Below are 14,226 nucleotides of genomic sequence, written 5' to 3'. Positions count from 1 at the left end.
GAGAGGTTGCCATGGAAACATGTTCAATGGAAAAAAGACCCATTAAGCAAAATCATATCAAAACATCTGACTCAGCCAAGATATTTGTTATTTGTCAGATATCCCTGGCATGGCTTGCAGCAGTTAAAATATACCGGACATTACAGTTCACAGTAAACATAGAGCCGAGGCACTTATTGCAATATTGAATTAATCTTATTATGAAATAGGGAGTTATAGATGGCCGTGCATATATACGTAATAATGCATTCAATTTGAAGGAATATGCATGACTTTTCAATAGGATATTAAAATAAAATAGATGAATAAATCCCCATGCAACAATAAAGCAAACAATGAGCCTCTCCCTCAGCTCCTTAGGCATCCTCTGCATTTAAGTCCATTAGCTTTACACGGCAGTCAATGGATCATTAGGCTTCATCCGCCTCAATAATGCAAAAAGAGCAACCCAGGCAAACACCGCAGAGTCTTATCTGCCTCTCACCTCTCAACACAGCAGGAGCTAAGAAGGTAAACAACACAGTATCCAACCGACACTGTGCACAACAACAGCATCCTTTCTGGCCCGACACCGTGTGCAGGCAGGTCTGTGTCTAATGGACTTTGCGAACATGATGAATAATTATGTGGTTGGCACTTATGCGCACACACCTCACACAGTTACTATCCATTCTCTACACTTCAAGTTAAATATGTCATTAATAGACTGGTGTAGGGTGGTTCAAACATGTTTGCTCTACCAGTACTATTTTTAAATGCAAAGATGAATATAAAAAGGCTGAATATCTTGTCAGCAACCAGCAACATTGCTTCTATTGTCACCGGAAACATAGCTGACAACACATACAGGAATCCTGATGACAACTGGCAGGTAGTGGCAGATAGGTTAGGACTTTGTGATTTGACATCCCAGCTGAGAGACATCACAGCACTGCCCACATTGGGACAGAACAGCCAATGACTGGACGCATTTCAAAGAGACGTCTGTGGGACCAAACCAATAGGAGCGCAGATGCTTTGTTTCCCTGCCTGCATGGCTCTGTTTAGTGCACACATGTGACCTCAGAAGGCGCTTACTGGTATTTAAACCTCATCATTTGGGTGCAGAAGCGGACAGCTCCCCACACAGATAAACAAACCAAAAAACAATGTTTGGCACCCGCGGTTATGGACGCTTTGAAGCATTTTTCTCTCCGTAACTCGCAGTGAAGATCTCCGTTTCCCCAGCCGCGCGTCATCGTTGCACGTTAACGGACTTTATTTTAAGCTGCTGACGAGAAAGGCTCCGCGTTCTCTCTACAAACAGCAGGAAAGGGGATGTTGGGACACCTGTAGCTGAATCTGGATCTCTATCTCCTAAAAAGGGGGATGTTGGATTGTTTCACATCCACTCAGCATCCGCCCAGCAGGAGATGCGCTCCGTCGCTGTCTGATCTCGAGTGGGGAAGCGCAAAGGTAGCCTAAAGCCATTTACGAACGCATTAATATCTAAGCCTCTCTCTGTGACTGCTTGCAGAAAGGAAGGAGCATGGGTAGAAAGGAATTTGCTCTGACTAGTGCGTTGAGGGGATTTGTGAAGCTGGGGGTGTGCTCCTTTTGAAACTAAACCAATGACCGTGGATGAAGCACCGTCACTAACAGCTCGCCATTTCTCGTCAAGCTTCTTTTGTTTATTATTTCATATTTTTTGGAGAGTAGATATTTAATCAGCCATGGGGAAAGATGAGTGCAAAACAATGCTGGACGCTTTGAACAAAGTGACTGCTTGCTACAGGCATTTGGTAATCGCTCTGGGAAGCACGTCGGATTCGCAGAACCTGCGAGAGGAGCTGAAGAGGACCCGCAAAAAGGCCCAGGAGCTGGCCGTGGCCAACCGGACTAAACTGACCTCTCTGCTCAAAGACAAAACCATCAGCAAGGATGACCGAGCCGAGTACGAGCGCCTATGGGTGCTGTTCTCGAGCAGCATGGAGCTCCTGGAGGTGGACATGAAAAGGTCCCTGGAGATAGGGCAGGATTTCCCCCTCAAGGTTCCCACGAGACACCTCATCCAGACGGGGATGACCGGCAGCACCACCACCGTGGCGGCCCGGGCCATGAGCGTGCAGAACATGAAGTACGAGGCGGACAGCAACATCGACACGGCCGACCTCCGGGACCTGCAGTCCGAGATCTCCCATGTGAGCCAGATGATGGAGGAGATGGAGATGAAGGTGCAGGTGGCGCCGTGGGCCGTCGAGGCGAAGCAGGAGGCAGGCGCGGAGCTCAAGTCCAACATGAGTGTAGGAAATTCCTCCGTGGGTGTCATCTCCATCTGCGAAGAGGAGCCCAAAGATGAGGAAGGGGGAGGCAACAGGGACGCTGGCTTTGCGTCGATCTGCGCTGTGCTTGTATTCTTTGTCATCGTTACGGTCGCTCTGGTTCTAGGATATTTGGTCATCAATATGTCCTGAGCTGTCTAACCAACAGCCCACCCGGATGGACACCCTTGCGCGGCTGCCCACGAGCGCGTCTCCGTGGTAATAAAAGCCAGCAGCTCCACGAGAGAGAGAAAGCGCTTTTTATTTGAGATGCTGAAAAAAAAATATGGACACGCGAAGTTATTCATCTTTCTCGCATTTTGTGAATGTATTCAGTGGAGTCGAAGAGTTGCACTAGTTATAATGTAGAACAATAGAATGGACGTCGGGCACAATTTGAAGTATTTTGAGGAGCCAAGGGGTCGTGTATTTTTGGAAGAGGAAAAATAAATCATGAAATTACGTGACAGTGTCTGGCCATCAGGATGATGCAAACAACACGTAATCCAAGTGGATTAGTGGAAAAGCTCAAGCGTAAATGTAGCCTACTGTTAAGTATTCCTCTTGATGTTCTGCTGCATTGATGCTTTAAATTTATGAATTCAATCCAGCAAAGTCAGACGTGTTCAAACGAGCAGGGGACCATCTATAGTCAGAGAAGGAAAGGGTCATGTTGTATGGGAAGTAATATAGAGTGATCCAGTTGGATGTGATCAAATCCGCACTGTTCCACACTTCTGTTAGCACAGTTATAATACATCATACAATCTGTATAGCCAGATTGTTGTAAGCCTGCATTTTACTTCATTGCATCAAATCACAATTTGCTTGATGAAAGAGCCTTGGGGACCTAAGAGAAGTCCACAGTCTTTTAATAATGCACTGTAAGCCTGTTCGTGTTCCTTTTTCAGGGTTTTCTTGCAAGCAGTGTTGAATGTATACATTGCAACATGTGAATAGAGGGTTTGTTCATACAGACTGCTGTGTCAGATAATGTACATACATAAGTATATTTATTATAATAAAATTTTGAAACACACTCGAAGATGTGCTCGCAGTCTGAAGAAATAGCTCCTAAGTGTTTTACAGCCAATGCCAAAGCAGTTTTCTGTTGTATCTCTTTTATGTTTGGGTGTTGGGTATTTGAGTATTGAGTTTAAACTGATGACTTTATATGAGGCCAGTTTGTAATCACTGCAAAGCTTGAGATACATACATGGGAGTACACAGAGGTATTTTGAGCTATCTTTGACATAATGGGTTTAAATTATTCGATTTAAAATAGATGGGAGAAGAGCAGATGCTTTGACTCCCTAATGGTTTTAGTTGTAAGAGTCTTTGAAGGTATTCCTGGAAAGGTGAACCGATAGTGGATGGCTGTCAGAGCCAAAGCCTTAACGTGTTAGTTTAAGGGGCTGTGAGTTGTCCTGAGGTCAGCTCAGAAATAGCTTCAAGTCAGAAGTGTTAATGCTATCAAAGATCGATAATATAATTCATAGAAATAAACACAACATGACTCTCACAACACTGGCTAGCTATGATTTTATTTTAAAAAAAAGAAGAAAAGGACATTACTCAAAGCTCTTGTATGGATGATCATGTGCTTCCCTTACTGTATTAGGGATTTAGAAAGGTTGAACAAAAAATATGCAACATCTGTGGGCAGATATATTTTCTTTCACACCTTCCTATCATAATGCCAATTATGTTAACTTCTTTTCACAGTAATGGAACAGTCAAACTTGTGAATACTAGAAAAGGAACATCAAAAATATTAAAAATTTAAGGTTCAACACTTCATTTCTTCCTCCAAACTATATATATTTGAAACACATCTCTCTAACAGGTTCCAAAATAGTTTTAATTTGATTTTCCAAAACTAGAATTGAGAAGATTTATTATCAACAATTAATAAATTAAACATTCTCAAAGTTTAGAGTAAATTATATAGTTTTTGGCACATTATTGTCAGGGAATTTACTGGAAAAGAACCACTCACTGTTTGTAAGGCATGGGGCTGTATTAAAAGGAGATATAGAATATTTTCAGGTAAAAATGTTCGAGTGAGATTTAAAGATAACGTACATCAAAGGTATGTAAAGGGTACTAAGAACTACTAATAAACAGAAGTAGCTGATATGTAAATCCACAGTATGTCAGTATTTGGTGTCTAGCCTCTGTTTAACTATTCATTAAAAAAAGGTTTTACATCAGCTAGTTGGTGCTTTCAGACAGAAGAACATGTGACCTCAGGATAAATACTTCCATGTCTGTTCATCATCTGCGGTTGCTGAAAGATGTCAGTAACTCTTACTTATCATCATCACTCTAAAAATACATTTGAATTAATGCTCCAGTGTGAATTCTAATTAAAAATCTATTGTAACTGCTCGCAGTTCAACAGTTGCACATCAAATGAGCTCTAAATTGACTTTAATGATCTCTTCCCCCGATCCTGAGGGGTTTCCCCGATAACTGCATAAATAGACCCCTGGCATTCAAAGACCACTGAGCCTTAGTTGCCGGCTTTGGAAGTATGCAATAATCTCAAAGGATCAAATTTAATTAAAGCTACCCTCCTCTTCTGGGGAGAAGCCTGACTCCTTGTGGGAGTAATGGAGCGAAATTACATTTTTCTTGTATTGAAAGAAGAATCTGGCATGTTTAAAATATTGAAGTTGCAGATTAGGATATAGCAATCATTTGGGACATTAAATGTGTATTCAGCGGAGTACTTAAATGCCTTTTGCTTTTTAATCTCTTATTCCAGGCTGTCTGTCTCTTCTCACCCTCTCGAGGTTAGAGACCTCAAGAGAAACATTAATAGATTATTGTTTTAGAAAAAAAAAGCTGAAATGTAAGAAAACTCGACTCCGAAAAGCACAGAGGGGAGAGCATTTTTTGGCAAGACTTTGATGCATGACAATCAGTGGCGCGCTTTGCTCACACCCGATTCACAGAAGGCTTTCTGACATCTTGCTTATCCTTGTTGTCGTCTCACAGACGCACTAAGCTCTGCTAACAGTGAGTCATGAACCTCTCTGATATTCACAACAGACTTACGTTGTCATCCAGAGTTCCAAAAATATAAAGGTGATTAATTAAACATGGGGAAGAAAGGGAGGGGAATGAAATAGTGGAAGAGATAAAGCCTTTTGAAACTCTTTAAAAGTCCTCTCTCAAGTTTCAAGTAAACGACTAATGTTCATGATAAAGTCTACTTTGATTCGACTTTGAGAAAGTTTCAGGCATGCCGAAACAATTTCACTGCAACCTCTGTTACGCAAGCTGCTTCTCAAAATAGAAACAGCATCAAAGTTTTAGAGCATGTGCTTCATTAGGTATAAAAATGTGTCCTTTTACAGGTGAGTAAATGGACTTTCTCTACATTGGTTAAGCTTATGTGAATGACAGGGACATTTACCAACTTCAATCCGTCGCATGGAAACAAACAAACCGAGCAGACTGGTTGACAGAGAGGCGAGCTGCACACCGGGCAGAGACGGACCACTGCATCATCATCATCATGGCCTCATCTGGACGAAGACGGTGGGTTTCCAAGGCTGTGTGTTGCCATAGAAACCCTCAACAGACTCTCCGCCGCTAACAGCACAGAAGGTTGAGCAGCAATGTTATTTCAACTCGCCCCCTTTCTGTCACCACCATCCTACACAAACACAGCACTCTGAAGCAGAGGGGGAGATGTGGTGTGAGGACAGAGGAGGGCCTGAGCTGAACAGGGGACCAAAAACCTCAGCACCGTCCCCCCCTACGCTGACAGATGAAGTGTGTCAAAAAAGATGAAAATCAGATTGAGCCGTGCTGACCTGTATGCCTCAGCAATTTAGAAGAAAACGTTCCAAACCAGGTCAGAGTGACTTAAGGGAACCTTTGCTGGAAGAAAAACAGGCAGCAACATTTTCTTTTTGATGAAGAGAATCAGACAAATCCAAAATCAATAGCTTTAATCACTCTATATGTAGATCTGTCCCTCTCTTCCTCTCTCACAGCCCACTGGTCTGTCACATCTAAATTGTTTCTGTGCCAAAAAGAGTCATGGCCATAAACTGTGTTCCTTAAATTAAATTAAATTCATATATTTAAATGTATTGTGCTTAAAAGAACATCAAACTTATATTAACAAATGATTTTAACACTTCAAGATGATAGGTTTCTTGTGTATTAAATAACCCTGAGTGTTATAAAAAAAAGTAAATAGAGGCCTAGATACAAAAAAACAGAAGTCTGGTTATGAGCACTATTGAGCTACGAGTAATGGTTGTGTAGATATTGTGACAGCGTCCACATAAATGCATAAATCGCCTTTTTAGAGCAGGCATTGTGATAGTAGATATTGTGACTGCATCCACACAGTTACTTTGTATAAATCGCCTTTTTAGACATTGTGATAGTAGATATTGTCATGCAGTCTCATTATTCTGCCTGTGTTCTTCAGCTCACTCACTGTGAGCATCACAAACCATCATAAGCACAAATCTCCTAACAGCAGTGTGAGACAGCATCAGTAAAAAGATCAAATTAATAATGAATACATTGATCCGTTTTATAATAAATTAATTTATAAATGGCAGACACAGGGTACAATCCATTTGACGGAGATGTTTTCTTATGAGTTATCAAAATGCCATGGAGGACACTGCTGTGAGCAGGGAAGACACCCAAAGGAGAAAGGGTTGAAGCCCCGCAGTGTCTCCACCAGACATATGCACTCCTCCTGAGAGGGATCACCATAACTGATGACACACACACACACACACACACACACACACACACACACACACACACACCTCGAAATCCCTGTGATATATTTACAGTTCCTATGGTTTACAAGCTCAAATTCGTCAAAATAAAATAGTTACTTCATAATAAAGTGTGGAGCAAAATAAAACATAAAGTCAAGGTCTGGCCAGGAAGTTCTTACTTAATTCAACAAATAACATGATTCTTAATACCTCACCACGGAGTGGGCCAATGTAGGGCTATAGGCGATATTTCAATATGATAATTTATCATCTTTTAATGGATTCATATTGTGATGAAGTAATGAATCAAGATATTGTGAAACACTCTTCCTTAATCTAAATGATAACAAGCACAAACTATACAAAATATGTCAGAAAATCTGATTATTTTGCAAAGGTTTTAATTAAGTAAGAGAAATAGTCAGTGTTTTTCATTTGTCAATGTATTTAATTCACACAACAGTATACAAAACCATGTGGTTATTTCATCTGGGCTATTGCTATATTAATTTACCAGAAAACTGCTATGAAGATGGTTATTGAGATATGAAATTACTAGATTTTGGTCATATCTCGCAGCCCTAGGCCAGTGTTGTCCTTTGTGATTTTGGGCACAGTCACATGTAACAATCATAACAAAATCAGCATATTTTATAAGGAATGAGCTCCATAATCAAACAAAACTCAGCAGCTTACACTAAAACAAATGTCAATGATGATCCTCCTGAAGCGGCCTCCTCAAATGATGTGAAATTAGTGTCCGAATAAAACCTTTGCACAATAAGGCCATTAGCAATCACTTCTTATTCATCAATTACAAATTTGTGTTACTTAAATATAAAACAAGTAAGGGAGCTGGTGGAGGGACAGATCTCTCTAGATCTGATGACACAACAGTCACACGGAAGAAAGAATAAATTAGCATCATAATTAAAATGCAGTCCATTTAATACGTACTGAAAACGATTCGCTGTCATTGACAAGCACACAATAAACCTTTCCCACTGAAGACATTTTGACATGTCATAGTAGTTAATGCAGCAGGTGTTATTATCAAAATCAACTATGGCTAAATTCCACTAAGCCGTTTCAGTTTTCTGGTATTGTGCATGTGTCACATGGTCACGGCTCAAAGCCTGGACACACCAGGATTTAAAACAGTAAAACTTTGTTGGAAAATCAAATGGAGTCGCTGAGATCAGAGGATCCTGGCGAGGAGGCGAAAATAATCCACACAAATGGTCCGTGCTGACCTTTGAGAGAACCGAGAGCCGGCTGCACCATTCACTTTAACCCAACCTCCTCTCGCTAGCAACTCCTCCACAGAAGAGCAATCACTAGCTGACAGGAGTTGAAATACGTCTTTGAATAAAAAGTTTTTTGCGAGCTTGTAAATGAACAGTCAATGAATAGAACAAAGCATTATGTTGTTAGCTACATCTGTGCTTTTCCTTCTATGACAAAGCAAAATGTCTGCTGTGAAGAGGGCCCATCTGATCCTATGAAAAGCAGTAAACTTGTCTTGCTTCACTGTATGTGCACAGGGGAGTTGTGGGGCTCATATAACAGGTAGGGTGAATCAAAGCCTACTTTTTGAGTCATAATGGAAGGTCTGCTCTGAAACAGGTAGCAGATGATTGTACTTGGGAGTGATGGTCATCTGTAGAGTTATAGTGTACGGATCTACGGTCACAAAGCGGTGCAGTGCAGAATCCTCCACCTGAGGATCCTCCAGCTGAGGGTCTGTGCTCGTACCCACCCCGGCTTCTCCTGAAGGGGCCATCGGGTAGCATCCGTCACCTGCAAAGCGTGGAGAGCCCGAGAGAAAAACAACAACAAATGGTTAATCTACCATAAACATTCATGTTACCGTTTCATCACTAACATTAACCTCATTACTACTCTACCCCAACCTGTTGTTTTCACTATTCTAAAAAAGATCAAAGTCTATATTTTACATTCAACCATTCCCATGAAAGACCGAAACCAACAATACATCAGTCACTTTCTCAATGCTTTACAGCTTCCTCACCCTGCTTGTAAGCAAATTCCTTCTTAATGGTAGTATTGAGCAGCTGATTTGGTGTGATAGTCAGTAAGTATGGCATCAGGGTGAAGTATTTGGGAATGACCGCATTATGATCATGATTATCATGAAATAACATGTCACCCAGTGCAACAGCATGGCTCCCTGGTGTTTTTAATAGTTTTTTGGACAACAATGGAGCTCAATGGTATAATAGAACAATATCAGGCTTTGACTACACAGACAATACTTGTTAGTGGGATCAGTTCATTGTTGGTTTTGGTGTATTCATGGGGTTTGTTGACAATAAGAAAACTTCACATTCATCATATTATAGAGCGGAGATATGTAATTGACTTCATAGAACATAAAGTTGGCATGCTTCACTGCTGGTTTGGATGTGGGTTAGGTGAGATAGACAATCAGCACCTGGCAGCAGCGCTGTGTAGTGTTCATCTTTTAAAGAAATAACAGGCAGCAGCTGTTCGCAGCCCTCCGTGGCACGCTGGCTGGAGAAGCTGTGGAGGTCATTCAGCAAAGGGACGCGGCACATGCGGCTGAGCTCATAGACCTGCGGAGGGGCGATCCACAACTCCTGTGCCTGGTAGCTCTGGAGAACCTCTGAGGGAGTGGACCACTGAAAAACACAGAGAGAGGAAGCAGTAGTAATGTTGACACAGATCCCTTTGATTCTCTTCTTATTGTGATATTTACATACTGAATGTTTTACAGTAGAAAATACCCACAATTGAGAAGCTGTAACCAATAGTTTATAACTTTTGCTAGAAGAAAATGTATCATTTATTTTAGCCTAAATAAACAAAGAAAATTACATTTCCCTGTAAAACTCTTTAGTCAACATTAGATGTGAAGGTGTTGTGTTGAATTGATGAATCACCCTAAAGGACACGATTTCCTTTTCATCTTGGAGTGCCTGAGGGATCTCCTGCAGGCAGCAGATGAAGAAAGCCGTGTCAAACCTTTTCACACCGTATCGGCCCGCGGGAGTCAACCAGTTGCCCCACTCCTGTAAAGCCCAGATGTTGGGCAACACCTCCAACTCTCTGCACATCTGTATGAAGTTAGATGGGTTCTGGTTTACCAGATCCCTCCACTTCTTCAGTTCACGACTGCACAGATCGTTTACTTTGTGATGTAGCGGGCCTTCTCGATCCGTGGTACACTTGCCCTCTATGCTTCTTAACAAACTTTTCTCCTCCAGTTTGGACACAAACAGGAGCACACCGGACTCCTCAAACGTCTCCCTCAGGGCGCAGATCCGGAAGGCGAGCTCTCCCGGGATAGGGGAGCCCAGTTTCAGTCGGTCTGTGGCGAACATTGGAGGTCTGGTCTCCAACGGCTGAGTGACACTTCTCAAACCAAAATTAGGAGAATTGCTGAAAGATTTGAAAATGTCCAGCCACTCACTCGAAAAGTCCGAAGGGTGCACCATGCCGCCGGGAAACACATACGCATTGGGCATGAATCCACTTGTACTGCTTCGTTTCAGCAGTAAAACGTCGTAGTCACAGCTGGATTTGTGCGGCATGTGTGACCGTCCATGGCTGCTGCCCAGCGGTGAACCTGCAGCGGCTGTCAGCGGTGTCCTTGACGCTAAACCGTCCGCACCGAGCTTGTGACCTGCGGCTAGAATAAGAGTGGCCGCCTCCTTCCAGTGCTTCAACGTGGTGTTCATCCTAAAACTGTTTCCTTAATTTTCACTAAACGCTTTTGAAAGTTGTTACCCGTTGCTCGGCCGGCTGTAGGACACAGCCGCTATACTTTAGATTAAACCACGTTTACTTCCTTATGACGAAAGCCTTGACGGCTGCGCATGCGTCTGAAGGAGGACCAATGCGTTTCCTGACAAGACCCGCCCTGCGTAGCATTCAAGCGCGAGGATTGGTCAGGCGTTGTTCAGGCCCACATGACTCTGACCAATGGGCGTTTTTTACAGGTATTAGCAAAAATTCTTTAATTTCATACAATATAACCTATATTTTGAATATGTATGGACATGGTGATTTTTAATTTTCATTATCATTTTTTTAAATTCATGATTTAAGTAATCTCTTTTTTGTCATTTTGCAAACCAGGACAGTAGGATATGCTTCACATTTCAATGATGGAAAATTGTCTTGGAGTTTATATGACCATGTGTTTCATGTTGCAACCCAGTATCACACCAAAGCGTGTAATGCCAGATGGTTTGTTACTGAGAATTCATTATCGTCGTGTTATGTGAAATATATATGTAAAATATTTTATTTCTATGATCACAAATTTTTCTCGTCATTTCGGAACATGCAAGAATCCAGCTGCCATACAAGGCCATACAGCTGCTTTACAAATTGCAAGCTTTTTCTTTTTTACTTAAGTATGTACTGCTCTGCCCTGACAAAATCTGTACTGTTGCATGTAGTTGGCATTTAATTGGAACATATTTTTGCGTCATAAAATTGCACCATGAACCTTTACTCTCTTGTTTAATTTTCTGCTACACAGATGTTTGTAGGTCAGAGTAGCTAGATTGCATAACACAAAATGCAAACGGAGGACATCCTGGTATTTTTCAAATGCTGCATTGACTTACTATGTATTACGACATACTAAATCTTTTTCTGGCATACCAAATTTTATGGAATTAAGTATAAGGATATTGCAACATGCAGACAGCTCTCTTCAAATCTGTTTAATTGAATTATCACAATCCACAAAATAATTACAGCCTATGAGTTCTGATTTGTCACAAACTATTTAAAAACTTTTAGGGAATATTTTCTTTCTCTGTTAGTTGATATGCAGCACTGAAAGCAGATTACAAGGGCTCAAGCCTGAATTGTTGCTGTAAATGCACTTTGTCAGATTCTTAGACCCGATGAACTATTATTGGGGTCATAAATAATTGTTCTCAGGGTTACTGAGTTCATATGCCAATGTATTAGCAGATTACTATGAGCAGTTGTTCAAATTCTCTTACAGGCTTCATAAAACAATGTCCCTTGTTTTTCAGTGCCTCAGCTGCTGCAGCCACCAGAGTAAGTCAGTTCTACAAATCAATAGCAGATTACACAGTAAATAGTCTAGATTCTTGTAACTTTACTATTCGTACATGTCCTGCATCTTTTTTTTGAGAATGTCATCTTTGAGATTAAGTGCCTAAACACAGAAATTGAACCCTGAATCAGTAACCTTTGATCCACTTAGACTTAGGTTTACTTTTACAGTATTATACATAGTGTGAATAAATAGTGCACTGTGCAAACCTTATACTTATTTCTGTTTATCACTGAGACTATATCATACTCACCCTGCGTATTTATCAAAGGCTGAATTATTGAAGTTGTTTCTACCTTTGATTTTTAATGTTAAGAAATGTAACATAGCATGCCCCCAAAACCGTTCAATGCTGTAGAAAACAATCCACAGATCTGCACATTTTTGTGTACACTTTTTTTAATACACTGACAAAATGGTCTGTTCAGGAAATAAACAGAAAGGAATATATTACAGCGTTAAAAACAAGTTGAGAAAGACTTTGAAGAGACGAGAGCAGAAGGAGAGGCAGAGTAGAAAGGTAATGTAACACACACATTCACAAATGTGCATGCACACACATGCAGGGGTGTCATATATCCTTATCAAAGAGGCATTGTGAAGGAAGTCAGGCTAGGCAAGCTCAAAGAGGATGAAGTGTTTCAGAGTTTTCTGTTGAAAATTGAAACTGTCCTGTAAGTGTCTAGCAACTCTGCTGCCCTGTCTTTACCCACCTCCCTTTCGTGCAGGGCTGTCCAGGATGTCCAATAAGATCTGGAAACCTCCCACTGGAGGAGTGAGCTCAGCCACAAGGAGCCCCAGGTTTTCACTTGTATCAGACATTCCTGCTCCTATTCTCCTTCACTTAACTTGGCCCAGTATTATTTGTGGGTTCACTGTACCTGGACTTAAAACATTTGAGGTTCATGGAGCATCACTGAGGTGGTTTTCGTCATATGTAAGTGAAAAATGTGTTAACATATGTATTGATGTATTTATAATAATATCTCAATTAGTATGTTAACAAAGCCATTGTCAAATTAAAAGATTCTCATTACGTTAAATCAACTTTCTGTCTTCAACTGTAGTGAACAAGACAAGGAGTTGTCATTATGCATTTACACAGCAATTGTTAGTTAAACATTATCCTGATGATCTTTACCATATCACTGTGTTTGATGTCTCACTCGCAGTTCTATATGTCTACTGATCTTTCTTTGTTTCTATCTATCTACAGTATCAATCTATCCTTCCATAAGTAAAAAAAAATTGCCTCACAATACTTGTACTGAACTTTGCAGTGTTGGGATTTACAATCTTCACACAAACAATGGTTTATAGGTGCATGACTTCTTGGAATTTATGATCATCCTCTTACAGCAAAGGGAGAATTCACCTTAAATTGAAATAGATGAATTTAGCTGCTTTTCAGAAGACGAAGTCCCTCTAAAAGACTGAATCTGTCATCCCTTTTATGAGCTGCTCCATAAACAGATAATGCTGTTTAAGATATCCCTTAGTGTGGCTAGATTAGTGGCTCAGAACCACTATGCCACGGGGATTTATTTATATCTAGAAACCAAAAGAAACACTGTACAAAGCCAAACAAACCTATTTTACAAATCAGTAACATCACAGGATTAACTATTAACTCTAATGGATTTGGTGGATTTTCCCTGAGTTGCTGTTCTCGTGTGAGCCTTATTGTTTAGCTAAATGAGAGGAATTTTATACTACTGGTAAAAGAACACAGTGTTGCTCTGAAAATCTTATCAATGATTAGATTAGATTAGATTAGAGACATTCACTATGCAAAATACACTAACGCAACTTGTGCTGTAAAAAAAAAAAGGTGTAGGTGTAACTGGTGTAGAATGTATGCACTCATTTGTGTCTGCTCATGCACCAGCAGACTGAAATGGATGAAGGCAGCATCAGGAGGAGGAAGGAGTCGCAGAACGGCTCCACAGGCCACAGCTTGGACTGTCAGACTAAAGACAAGCAGCCTGTGAAAGCTACTGTGCTTCAAAAAGATGTGAGTATGTCAGCCTTTATGTGTGTGTGTGTGTGTGTGTGTGTGTGTGTGTGTGTGTGTGTGTGT

General features: G+C 40.9%; 3 protein-coding genes across 5 annotated transcripts in view; 2 read left to right on the top strand and 1 right to left on the bottom strand.

Moving 5' to 3' along the window:
- The first annotated feature begins 1,067 nt into the window (after window positions 1-1,067).
- On the top strand, window positions 1,068-3,588 carry LOC116383072 (regulator of G-protein signaling 9-binding protein). Its single transcript, XM_031846614.1, has one exon. The coding sequence runs from the start codon at window positions 1,713-1,715 to the stop codon at window positions 2,451-2,453; it is 741 nt and encodes a 246-aa protein (XP_031702474.1). The 5' UTR covers window positions 1,068-1,712; the 3' UTR covers window positions 2,454-3,588.
- A 3,343-nt stretch (window positions 3,589-6,931) lies between these two features.
- nudt19 (nudix (nucleoside diphosphate linked moiety X)-type motif 19) lies at window positions 6,932-10,901 on the bottom strand. The gene is made up of 3 exons (XM_031846515.1): window positions 9,988-10,901; window positions 9,519-9,726; window positions 6,932-8,863 (listed from the first exon to the last, which is right to left on the bottom strand). The coding sequence occupies exons 1-3, from the start codon at window positions 10,783-10,785 to the stop codon at window positions 8,643-8,645; spliced, it is 1,227 nt and encodes a 408-aa protein (XP_031702375.1). The 5' UTR covers window positions 10,786-10,901; the 3' UTR covers window positions 6,932-8,642.
- Window positions 10,902-13,015: 2,114 nt separating this feature from the next.
- Window positions 13,016-14,226, top strand: part of slc7a9 (solute carrier family 7 member 9) — an 8,547-nt gene continuing 7,336 nt past the window's right edge. Inside the window, exons 1-2 of one of the 3 annotated variants that reach the window (XM_031846685.1) lie at window positions 13,016-13,083; window positions 14,038-14,160. In XM_031846685.1, the coding sequence (XP_031702545.1) occupies window positions 14,044-14,160 (117 nt within the window). In that variant the 5' untranslated portion in view covers window positions 13,016-13,083; window positions 14,038-14,043. Of the gene's footprint in view, window positions 13,084-14,025; window positions 14,161-14,226 lie in introns of those variants that run through there. The other 2 variants (XM_031846684.1, XM_031846683.1) reach the window with 2 other exon arrangements.

This window comes from Anarrhichthys ocellatus, unplaced genomic scaffold (genome assembly GCF_004355925.1).
Source record: "Anarrhichthys ocellatus isolate YVR2014 unplaced genomic scaffold, GSC_Weel_1.0 scaffold6, whole genome shotgun sequence".
Taxonomy (NCBI): Eukaryota; Metazoa; Chordata; class Actinopteri; order Perciformes; family Anarhichadidae; genus Anarrhichthys; species Anarrhichthys ocellatus.
This window is presented reverse-complemented; position numbering and strand designations above follow the sequence as displayed.

Bases quoted from the DNA above. Each gene is read 5' to 3' on its own strand.
- LOC116383072 (XM_031846614.1), top strand. From the start codon at position 1,713: ATGGGGAAAGATGAGTGCAAAACAATGCTGGACGCTTTGAACAAAGTG.
- nudt19 (XM_031846515.1), bottom strand. From the start codon at position 10,785: ATGAACACCACGTTGAAGCACTGGAAGGAGGCGGCCACTCTTATTCTA. The intron at 9,727-9,987 runs GTGATTCATCAA...TGTGTTTTTCAG, and splicing joins AGGAAATCGTGTCCTTTAGG to TGGTCCACTCCCTCAGAGGT. The intron at 8,864-9,518 runs GTGCTGATTGTC...CACGCTTTGCAG, and splicing joins CTACACAGCGCTGCTGCCAG to GTGACGGATGCTACCCGATG.